The sequence below is a fragment of the Neltuma alba genome, unplaced genomic scaffold (assembly GCF_004799145.2).
Source record: "Neltuma alba isolate B1F8T4 unplaced genomic scaffold, ASM479914v2 tig00011065_pilon, whole genome shotgun sequence".
NCBI classification, from domain to species: domain Eukaryota; kingdom Viridiplantae; phylum Streptophyta; class Magnoliopsida; order Fabales; family Fabaceae; genus Neltuma; species Neltuma alba.
This window is the reverse complement of record NW_021635808.1, coordinates 286,508-298,931: the sequence shown is the minus strand read 5'-3', so window position 1 is coordinate 298,931 and position 12,424 is coordinate 286,508. Positions and strand designations below refer to the sequence as shown.

At 35.0% G+C, this 12,424-nt stretch overlaps 2 protein-coding genes across 2 annotated transcripts in view; both read left to right on the top strand.

Moving 5' to 3' along the window:
- Positions 1 to 12,424, top strand: part of LOC114761013 (cysteine-rich receptor-like protein kinase 10) — a 74,424-nt gene that overhangs the window by 43,212 nt on the left and 18,788 nt on the right. The window lies entirely within an intron of this gene.
- Positions 2,847 to 3,509, top strand: LOC114761004 (putative cysteine-rich receptor-like protein kinase 9). The gene has a single exon (XM_028950316.1). It carries the CDS (start codon positions 2,847 to 2,849, stop codon positions 3,507 to 3,509), a length of 663 nt encoding a protein of 220 aa, XP_028806149.1.

Below are 12,424 nucleotides of genomic sequence, written 5' to 3'. Positions count from 1 at the left end.
TTCTCCACTTCTTCTCCTTGCTTCTCATGCCATTAGTGCCCATCATTGATTGACCTAAATGGTTGGTTAGGGAGGGGGTGAGATTCGGGGGAATCTCAGTAGCAAACAATACCACATAATCATGCTAGATGGATGCTAATGCACTACACGCAACTTGTTTATTCTCTTGTTAATTAGTGACATACTAGCATGCTCAAAGCTAACTGCTTGATGCATGGCCATGGAGACATAATCTACTCATCATGAATAGCAATTACAGCAGCTAAAACATGTCACAACAACATGCAAATAACATGTACACGGCAACACACAAGCATACCACATCAAGCAATGACAATAGGTAAGTTCACTACCTTGCACCTCAAGCTTTCCTCTTACTTTTCCTTTGACTCCCTTGACTTTCCAACCATGTGGGCATTCGGTCAACATCACTAAACATCCTTTTGGATGTTCCAAAGGTCCTAAACATAACCATAATGATGACACAATCCATTAGGACCATTAGATTACATAAAGTTCAAGACTAGCTTTCTTGAACCTCAACCCTTTCTCTTAGTCTTAGGGTTTTCTTTCTAGCTTTTCTAACATAAATATCATCATTTACCATTCTTATGATCCATTTATTATCAATTAGGATCACTTTAGATGGCTTTAGATTCAAGAAGATCAAATCTGGAAATTTTAGTTCGCGGGTACTGTTCATGCAGAATCTCCAGAATTTTTGATCAACTTTCAAAATTCATAATTAAATCTAGAAAAATCCAAATTGAGTGCTTCCAAGTCTCAATGAAAGATAATTAAGTTAACTTTAAAGGAAAAATAATTTCAGGAACCAATTCTACGCAGAAAAGTACCATAATTGTACGGAATTCTACACCCTTCCAAAAGCTTAACACTGTTTCCAGATTTCAAACCCTAACTTTGAAAAATCACCATAAATCGTACACATATCCAAATGGAGTGTTCTACCCATGGATTTAAAGCTCACAGAGTGTACTTTAAGCATGAAAAATTTCAGAATCAGATACGTACAGTAACTAATTCAAAATAGGTATCAAATCAGATGCTACAGCCACCACATACCTTGATCTTGAAGCTTGAACTTTGTTCCTTCTTCTTGGCCTTCACCCCTACGTTTTTCTCTCTAAATTTTGACAGAGTTTTCCCTCTTAAACTCATGTTGGCTGAAAATATGAAGGGGAAGAGGCTCTATTTATAGCCAAAAAAGTTGGCTTGAATGGACCAAAATGCCCTTGGCAGCTAATAGAAAGGGTAAGGGCAAATTTGGAAGTTCAAGTGGACTTTTGCATCATCATTGCATCATCTTATTACATCATGCTTACCTCAACCTCCTAGAAGATGCCAAGTGTCATGAAAGTGGTGGAGGAGATGGGAGATTAGATCCTAACCGTTGGATCAAACTTGTTTCATAAGCTTCCTCCGAATTTACTTGGCCCACGTTTCTCCGGCTTTCTTTATGGCTTTTCGGAGCTCAGAAAATTGTTTTGTCTACTTTATAAATTCCCTTTAATTCTAGAGAATATCTATGAATTTTCTTAGGCCATAACACTTCCTTTAAACCTTGCATAAAAATTCATTTACCAAAATGCCCTTTTATCGGCAAAACCGGCTCTTTAATTTCTTAAAGCCACTCTACTGGCCTTTTGGTTGCGGGACTAATTTTATAAATTAGTACAACCTTTCAACCATTTAACCTCATTTTTGTATACATTTTTGAAGTCTCTTGCTATTTTAAATAATTACCTCACATGGTATACTTTTTACCGGTAATAACCTCATAAATTTCGTTGAAGCTGCCTCAGGGGTATTTTCATCTTTTCTCTTCATAGAAGAGCCTTAGAATATTATTTCCAATTTTCTAGGATTTTCTTGGAATTCTCTGCGTACTCTTCCATTTTTACCCCTGTTGGTCATAACCTTCTGAATTTACAGTTTAGTCCCTACTTGGACTTAGCTTCATACAATCCTCTCTTTGAGGTTTCTAACTTAACCTTTGGCCTGTGTCTAGCCTCTTTTCTCTTTTTGGGCCTTCGAGACTTTATTGGAGCCTCTAACTTTGATTACACTTTAGCCCTTAAAACTTTTACTTTGTAGTTTAGTCCCTGAAACTGCTTTAACTTCCTTTTTCATCTTTGGGACTTCTGCTCACAGGGGTCTGGTAACCTATTTAATTTAGACTATTTCTGGAACTTCTAGGCTTAAAAGTCTGGATGTTACAAAAATCAACTTAAATAATATAAGGGCAAAGTTGTCCATACAAAAATATTTTGCCTCCCCTCCCTTCCTAAACCAAATAAGGTAACATTAAAATTCCTCCCCTCCTCTCCCCTTGTATTAATCCAAACAAGATAATATTAAAATCTCTCTCCTTCCTTTCATCTTCTTTCCCTCCACTAAAATCCCTCCCCTCCCATTTTCTCTATTGAGCCAAACATACTCTTAGGATGATAGAGAACTAGAGAAGTCAATCTACAATGGTCAATAATACCCATTAATAGATTGTTGAGCCAAAAAATAGGTACTTTTTGTCCACCTTTTAATATTCTTTATTTCGAGTTTGATGAATAAATTATAACATTTATGACTTGTTAAATAGTGTGTTATGATGCTGATGACTGGTGCTGCAGTAAGACAGAGTCATAGAAATATTGCATTTTGGCATCAGAAAATGTCAAAATGTGGCTCTAATAAGAAAAGACCATTTACGCGTGACAAATTTCAAAGACGATAAAGCTACCTTTGAAATTTACCCATAATGAAGTCAAGTCAACTCTTGGGATGAGTATTTTACAACAAAAACCTCACAGAGCGAAACGAAATGAGAAATGTACGAAACAGAGCTGAAGGCTTTAGACTTTAAACCTTCCCTGAATGCTATAATACTTGGACAAAGTTCAATGGCCGGAGCTTATTTAGCATTGCTCCGATTTTTCTGTGTACTTATCACTCAATTATCACATGGAGCCAGCAGCCAACCAGAATTTCGGGATTATTATTGCAGCAACAGCAGCAACACATCAAATAGCACCTACCAGAACAACCTCAATACTCTTTTATCAAATCTCGCTTCCGACAAACAAATAGATTATGGCTTCTACAATCTCTCTTATGGTAGTTACCCAAATACAATATATGCTGTTGGATTATGCAGGGGATATGTTATGCCAGACTTTTGCCGCAGCTGCCTCAAAAATTCATCAGTCCTGCTGCCACAACTATGTCCAAATCAGAAGCAAGCTTTTGGGATTTACGATGAGTGCTCGTTATCTTACTCAGACACTTCCATATTAGGCAATCGAGTGGATCCTATTGTTACAGTCTACATGTGGAACGCAAACTTTGCGAAAAGTTGGAATCGGTATAATCAGGTCCTTATTGGTTTGCTGCGAAATCTAAGTAGCAGAGCTGCATCTGGTGGCTCCAGTCTAAAGTTTGCTGCAGGAAATGAAGAAGGACCTGACCTTCAAAATATATATGCTTTTGTTTAGTGCACACCTAATCTGAACGAGTCAGAATGCAATAACTGCTTGCTTTGGGCCATCTCACAGATTCCACGTTGCTGTAATCACAGGCCGGGTGGTAGTGTTATTAGACCCATTTATAACTTTAGATATGAAAGTAGCCGCTTCTATGCAATTACAGCTGATGTACCCTTATCAGCTCCGTCACCGCTACCGTCTCCCCCTCCTCCTCCTCTGCTTACACCTCCATCACTTCCATCCACCAACACAACATCTTCATCACCTCCTCCATATGCAGATACAATATCCTCAGAAGGTACTTTCATTAGCAGTTAAGCCCCCAAAACTTCCCCTTTGTTGAGATTTCACATTCCAGCTGGGAGGAATGGGTGGTTTTTAGCAGATAAGTAAGGCTTCAAAATCAACATTCTTTTCTATTATCTCTCTTAATGAAGGGGGATTTTATTTTTCCAGGAAAGAAATCACAAACTATCATTGCCATTGTTGTGCCAATTTCTGCATTTGTTGTGTTGCTTATCTGTGTTTGGATTTGTGTAAGAGTGAGGAACCAAGGAAGAAAATTACCAAGTAAGTTCACGTTGATATATTGCTAACAGCTTGACAATGTTGAGCGAAGTCAAAATTTATTAAATTTCTTGTGGCTTTTTCAAGGCCTTTGTTCGGTAGAACTTACATCTTTGATTAAACACCATCTAAGGTAATGGCTTATAAACATACTTTGCCCAGGTGAGATTGACGCTGATGATTCAATTGACGTCACTGAGTCAATACAGTTTGAATTTACACCATCAAAGTTGCTAAAAAAAACTTCTCCAGTCAAAACAAGCTTGGACAAGGAGGATTTGAACCGGTTTACAAGGTAGATAGATATAACACTCAGTATTATGAACAGAGCACCCCCGGTGAAATTTTGATACTTGTTGTCCAACTTTCAGGACAAGCTCTCCAGCGGAAAAGAGGTTGCCATAAAAAGGTTGTCTACGGATTCTGGGCAAGGGGACATTGAATTTAAGAACGAAGTACAAGTAATGGTCAAGCTTCAACACCGAAATTTGGTTAGAATCCTCGGTTTTTGTTTGAAAGAAAGGAACGGGTTCTAGTATATGAGTTTCGTCCTAATAGAAGCCTTGATTACTTTATATTTGGTAAGTTAGACATTCTCTTTCTACATGGAAAATGAAATTCATTACCCTTTGTTGCAAGAATAAATGAGCAAATACCCTGACTCTACTTTATATGATTATATCTTGGATTGAGATATAGATCCGATTAGATGTGCACAATTGAGATAGAAAACACACTATAAAATTATAGCAAGAATTGCCTGAGGCCTTCTTTACCTTCATGAAGAATGTCAACAACAAATTATTTATCGTGACCTTAAAGCAAGTAATATTCTCTTAGATACAAAGATGAATCCTAAGATATCAGATTTTGACATGGCGAGACTAGTTATTATTGATCAAACCCAAGCCAATACAAACAGAGTTGTGGGACCTAGTAAGTATCAAAACATGTCATTTAATTACTTTCTAATTGTCCTAGACCAAGCAAAAGAAAAACTTGAATATGATAGTCAAGAGAAATGTTACATATTGTATTTGATTACTTTGACATGTAGTGGGTATATGGCACCAGAGTATGCAAGGCATGGAAGATTCTCAACAAAGTCAGATGTTTTTAGTTTTGGTGTACTAATTCTAGAAGTTATGAGTGGCCAGAAGAATGGTGGCATTCATAACATGGAGAATGTAGAGCATCTACCAAGTTTGGCACATTTTCAGCCTTTTCACTATTTATTCCTCCTTAGCTTTGAAATTCTTAAGAGTTTAGGAAATTAATCTTCATTGGCCTGCATGAAACATAGAAGTTCGGAACAATACTTACCAAAATTGAGCAATTGTTGCAGGCATGGAAAAGCTGGAGGAAAGGGATGGCCTCTAAGATTATAGATCCCACGTTAAAAGGTGGTTCAAGAAATGAAATAATGAGATGTCTTCACATTGGTTTACTGTGTGTTCAAGAAAAAGCTACTGACAGACCAACCTTGGCTTCCCTTGTGCTTATGCTCAGCAGCCACTCTTTCTCACTTCAAGAACCCATGAAACCTGCATTTTTTATGAATGACACAAGTTTATCAGGCAGACAATCCGGGGATTACAGATATAGTAAATCTGCAAAATCATTATCAGTAAATGAGGCATCAATAACTGATAAATATCCTCAGTAATTTGACTTGTAGAGGTGATACTCTCAATCATAATTGCTGCCAATATAGTAAATCTTCAGGAAACAACAGCTATTGGATTATGAATATATAATCTTAATTAATAAAAGGCTTTATCACGCGCAATTAGTTAGTTATTATGAATTAATGTTTAATTTTATCTTGAAAGTTTTGACGTAGAAATTGTGTGTATTCAGAATATATATTCTTTGGATTCAATGCTACTTTGCAAGCATTAAAATAAGAAAAATATCGAACTCTTCTAATGATATCCTAGTAGACGTATATCATGTCGGACCTTATATCATATATGATTCTATGTGGGCATAAATATATTTTCTATTCTGATCATTTTAGTCCTGGAAGTTTTTGGAAAAGAATAATACTGCCCACAACTTCTACATGAAAATTTCCGAAACAAAATTCAATGTTAAGCCAATTACATTTGATAATTAGCAGTAACATTTGTCTTTTCTAATTTTTTGTGTGTCAGGTTTGGTTTTCCTTTGTATCTCCTTTTGTAACCACAATATGGCCTTCTCCCACAGGTGAGGAATATTATTATACGTAAATAAAAAGACGTAATCTTTTATTAATGATTTGTGGGAATAATATTTTATCCGGCTGCGTAGAAAGTTCTTTACGAAGCATGAACATACGCAACTATTGAAATCACACTAAAAATTTAATGCATGTATAATTATACAGAACTTAAAATCTACTGAAACTTCAAGGAAATTGAGTCTAGAAAAACTTTTTAAAACGAGTACTGCTTAACTTTGACTAAGACGTCATTTGTTTAAATGAGGTGAGCTATCGTTGCTCTTACTCCTGCACAGCACTGCATCCACTCAAGTATATATGTGGGATAACTCAGACTCGTTTGGGTTAAATCAGGCTGGACAAAACCAATTCTATATTTTATGGTGGATTAACACAAACAAGGGGAAAACTGATTGATACGTAGCCTGATTAGGTTACATGGCCTAGAGAGCAAATTAGGTGAGTTAACGCACTCAAAACACTCAATGTTTCTCGTAAATGTATAATTACACAATATTTTAATTAGATGTGCTCTGGAAAGTTCAAGGAAATTGATTCCAGAGCACAAAAGACCAGAAAAAAAATATTATTTATTCATTATTGTTATTACAAGATTGCTAGGCATTGATTGAACGTATTCTAACGCGGATTCAAATCCCGTTTTATCACGTTGTGAGGACTAGCCCCACCTCACCTCTTCTGCTAGATCCATTCTCCATTGATACAACTGATGAATTTGAATTAATGTAGGTTCCATGTAAGTATAAAATGTGTGATTGAGTTATATTATTCATGACTTATAAATTTTGTTACATCTGATGATGTTTTTATCATGTATATATGGAGAGGTATTAATTAATCGATAATATCTTAAGGCCGGTTGTGCAAACATTGGTAATGAATACCCTAACCATGATTAATACTGTAGAACGCTGTTACGAGGGATTATATGGATCTGGTCCTTAACATTAAAACGTGTGGTCCCCATGCAAATCAGTTCCTTGAAGTTTCTTATAAGTTCACATGGGTGGCTTCAACAACTTCAGCAGCCTCCCCTGAAGTCATCAACTACTTGACTTCTTATGGGTTTAGACAGGCAAATCTATCCCAAGTTACTAATTTAGGTAGGTGATTTGAAGCTTTTTAGTCATCTTGGGTTAAATCAAAAATAAAACCAAATTATATAGTAAAGCACAATCCAGGTCGTGTCTCCTGAAAAGACTTATATTAGTTCATAAGTTAACTAAATGACAAAAGCATTAAAAATCAAGGATTTGAAAAGGGAATTTTTTTCTTTTTATAAAACTAATTATGAAAATAAAGAAATCATTCTAAACTACTTTTTTTGTATTTTTAATAAAAAGAGAATGAAAAATGCAAATTTGAATTTATAGGAAATCAATGATGAAAATGTTTCTTGAAAACAGAATGTAGCTATCCTTGTTCAATAAAAATATAGGAGCAAAATAATGCATTAAGTTAAAAAGCAATCCCAAGCACAGTTTTGTTCAAGTAAACTTAACATTTGACCATTTTAAATGCTAGATAGTAATAAAATTATTAAGATACGTTTAAAAATTACTTGATGTGCAATTTAAATTGAGTTAATAAAACTTGTTTCTCTCTCAAAGAATACTTACAAAGACACTCGATTGCAATACATCTCAATCATAAAATCCAACAACACGCCAGATAAAATAATTTTAATGAATGCAAAGGAATCATATATAAATTCAAATCCCAAGTAGTACAACTCAAATTAAACTGTAAAAATCCTATTAACTAAAATTGTAACGCATGATCTTAGTCTCCAAATCAAATAAGAATATTCCTAACACAGAAAAAATATAATGAAGTCACTACAACAAAACAGCTGATTAGTGATAGAATTTGTAAAGGAAACAAATTCCGTCGCAAATTCCTGAAGTCACTACAACAAAACAGCTGATTAGTGATAGAATTTGCAAAGGAAACAAATTACGTCACTAATTACTGACGGAATTTGCGACGGAAACAAATTCCGTCACTCTGACTGAATTGTGACAGAAATTCTATCGCTAATTTTTTCCACAGATTAGCGAAGGAATTTATATCCGTCGCTAATCCGTCAGAAAATCCATCAGTAAATATTTAGCGACGGAATTTTTTCCGTCAAAAATTTCCGTCGCTAATTCCGTCGCTAAATTGTTTGTCATAGAAGTTTTTGTCACTAATTCCATCGCTAATTATATTCCGTCGTAATTCCATCATTAATCCGTCACTAATTTTAAATTTTGTTATTTTAAATTATAATCTTACAAAAATTATATTATAACAATTAAGAATATAATGATTTAAAAACATTTTTAATTATAAAATAAATTGATATACTTGTGAAGTTGGTGTTAATGAAGATATTGTCATCATTCATGTTATCATCATGTATATACTGAAAATAGAAAGATAATTTCTTAGAAAATTTATTTATATTTTGTTAAAATAAATTCCTCTTGATTATTAATAATAATTAAAAAATACAATAAGAATATTAATAACTTTTTTTTATACAAAATGATATAAGAAAGAAATAATTTTATCATATGTAAAATGTAACATCCTGAGTTTTTATGGGGTTTAATAGCCTCTTTTGGGTTAATTTTGAGGATAGATTAGCAATTTAATCTTGATCTTGGTGTTTGGGTTGGATTTGAGGCATGTTGGAGAAATAGGTGAACGTACCCCTCTCAGGATATGTTCGCCGCGGCGCACCGGGAGTTTCAGAGGGGAGTGTCTTCTCGGGAAGGTTTGGCCGCGGCGAAGTCTTGGGGACGCCGCGGCGAAGTTGTTCTAGTGAGTGAGGCTTCCCTTTCGGGAAGGTTTCGCCGCGGCGAAGGTAGGGGTATGCCGCGGCGAAGATTCTTTTGGGCGAGCGAGAGTTTCCTCTCAGGAAGCTTTCGCCGCGGCGAAGTCGGGTTTTCAGGCGAGTAATCCCTCTCGGGATTAGTTCGCCGCGGCGAAGATTGGGGTTTGCCGCGGCGAAAGGTCCCGAATCTATATAGTCGCGGGAGGGTTCAGCGTGCGAAAATAAGAAAAATCTGAAGGAGGAGAGAGGAGCTCTGCTAGGGTTTCGGTTTTGAGGCTTGGGAAAGACATTTCTAAGGATCCATTACCTCAAGTAAGTGATTTTAACCTCTAATCTTCTTTCTTTCTTGGAATTTCTTGGAATTTCTGAGGATTTTTGGTGGAACCCTAGGATTTTCTAAGTTGTGATGGAATTGAGGTTTTTGACCGATTGTTTTGAGTTTAATTGATTGCTTTGGGTTAGTTTAAGTATTTAATCGGTGTAGTTTTCTTGGATTTAAAGAATCTTCAATTTTTGGAGCTAGGGTTTATGGAAATGGGAGGTTTGTGATTGAGGATGACAATGTAGAGGTTGATTTTGAGTTTTATGAATTGGGTTATGTTAAGGAGAGTTAAATTGGATGTTTAATCGGTTTAGATTTGTTGTTGGAACCTTAATTGTTCAAAATAGATGTTTGGGTGTAGAATTCCTATAGTGGGTCCTTGAGGTTATGAATTTTAATTGATGTTTGAAAAGGAATTAAGGTGTTAATGGATTGGTATGACTTTGGAGTGTTGCCTTGATAGTTATACCCTTTGAGTAGGGTAGAGTTTTGATGGGAGATAGGAATTTTGTGCCCCCAAGTGTTGTTTTGGCCACATTATTAGTTTGAAAGCTAATATATGATGGTTGTGTGTTTGTGTGCTTGTGTAGACCGGTTGTGAGTCTTGGTGGTGCACGGGGCCACATCGTTGGTTTGTTATTCCTTGCTCAGGTGAGAGGTAACCACTTTCCAATCCTTAGTACTTGCTTCTGTGGTATTGTGAGTAGATTTGTGTTTTGTGCTCCAAGTAGTAATTGTGTTCAAACTATATGTTGTATATAAAAAGGGAAAACCGTCTTGTGGGGTTTTTGATTGATGATGAATGAAATCTTGAAATTTGTGAAGGATATGCCACTGAATGAAGTTACTTATGAGATGTTCAATTACTATTTGATTATGATTTGAGCATGATGCATGATTTGGGAATTGGTGAGAGTTTTTGATAGTTACTACCACGTGGTAAGGCCTCCATTAATGCATGATAGTTGGCTTAGTACGTCCCCCATAGTGAGGGATAGGCCGGCTTCAGCTCCTGAAAATCCCCCAAAGTAAGGGATTTGGTTGATGGGATTGCATCATTGCACTTGCATGAATTGTTGTGGCTATCATTATATATTATTTGTGAACTGCCCCACTTGACACCTCACGAGCACCTATTTAGTAGTACCTAGTATTGGAAAGGTTGGTTACTGGGACTTTGTCTCACCCCGTGGTTTATAATGTTTTCAGGTGAAGGTTCTAGGCGTGCGCCTTCGGGAAGAGACGCAGAGGCTTAAGCTTGGTTAGCTTTAGGCCTCTAGCCTTTGTTTATGTATGCATATGTTGTATATTGCCACAGTTAGGGTCTTTTGTGATATTTTGATTGCCCGGTTTATGGTAAACCGGAGGAAGTGTATCTTCTCACTTTTGATTGGCCGGAGGCCTCTTCTCTTACTTGTAGAACTTTGATTTACATTGTTGGGAATCTTTTAGATGGGCTGATGTGATGTGTTTTGTTACCGAGGCTGAGGCTCGGAGGCCCAGTGTATATGAATGAACGATTTCAGTTGCATGCAACGGTTTAAATGTGAATCCAAAATTATGCAAATTTCTTCCTACTATGGTAGTTCATTTAACAGATTTTCCTTTTCTACCATAGTAGTGATTTTTGATGAGTTATAATGTTTTGAGGAAAGGGTCTTACATAAAATATATTGAAATATATAATATATGATAGAAATTCAAAACGATTTAATAAATTTATATGAATGCAAATTAATATTGAAGTGAATTTTGAATTTCAATCATTAAATAATAAAATTTAATCACGATATAATTACTTTTTTTTTTGCCAAATCACGATATAATTAATACTCATGATATAGATTGATTTTGGTCTTCAATACAAAAACAAATGGTATATACAAAGAATTTTAAGAAAATAAATTACATAGGATATATATACAAGCTGGAGAATAATGTTTATCATAATCTATTCAAATCATTTAATTTTTTATATAGAAGAATTTATTAGATTTTATTATAGTAGTTATTTTTTGAATAACAAGATTTTTTGACTAATTATAAATGATTTTCTTCAAATATATAAAACACATATAGATAATATAATATAATGTAATATAATACTTATATCAATAAATTGTATATCTTATCAATGTTAATTAAAAAATAAATTTAAAAAAATTATTTATGATTTTTTTTAGCAAAAAATTATTTATGATTTAAAATTCAAGATTAGTGTTATTAGAAATTAAAATTATATTAAAAATATTTTTTTAAAATAAAAAATTATAAAACAAATATTTAAAAATTATTTTTCATTAAAATAGTTATGATTAAAATTATCATATAGTATATTTTTAGTTTTTAATAATATATATGCATATATAATTGTTTGTGTAAAATAATATTATATATATATATTTAATTTTACATAATAAGTTAACAGGTTCATTGTAGCTCAACTGGTAAAGCCGCACATGCGCACAGAGGAGGTCTTGGGTTCGATCCATGGAAAAGTCACTTTGAAGAGTGAATTATGTGGTGGCATGTGATGTGGCAGTAAAGGTGAGGTGGCAGCACACGTGGAGGTGGTCCCCAATGATGACGTGGCAATTGGTAGAGGTGCCACATGACATTTTATTTTATTTTTTAAAAAATCGGGTTAGCAACGGATTATCGACAAAAATTTTTGTCAAGAATTAGCGATGGATTAGCAATGATGACATGTGATGTGGCAGCAAAGGTGAGGTGGCAGCACACATGGCATGTAGAGGTGAGGTGGCAAGACACGTGGAGGTGGTCCCCAGTGATGATGTGGCAATTGGTAGAGGTGCCATGTGGCATTTTATTTTATTTTTAGAAAATTGGGTTAGCGACGGATTATCAACGAAAATTTTTGTTAAGAATTAGCGACGGGGAATATCCATCGGTAATTAGCGACAGAAATTTCCGTCACTAATTAGCGGCGGAATTTCAATTCAGTCACTAATCAATTAGTGACAAAG

Coding starts and splice junctions, on each gene's coding strand:
- LOC114761004 (XM_028950316.1), top strand. CDS start 2,847: ATGTACGAAACAGAGCTGAAGGCTTTAGACTTTAAACCTTCCCTGAAT.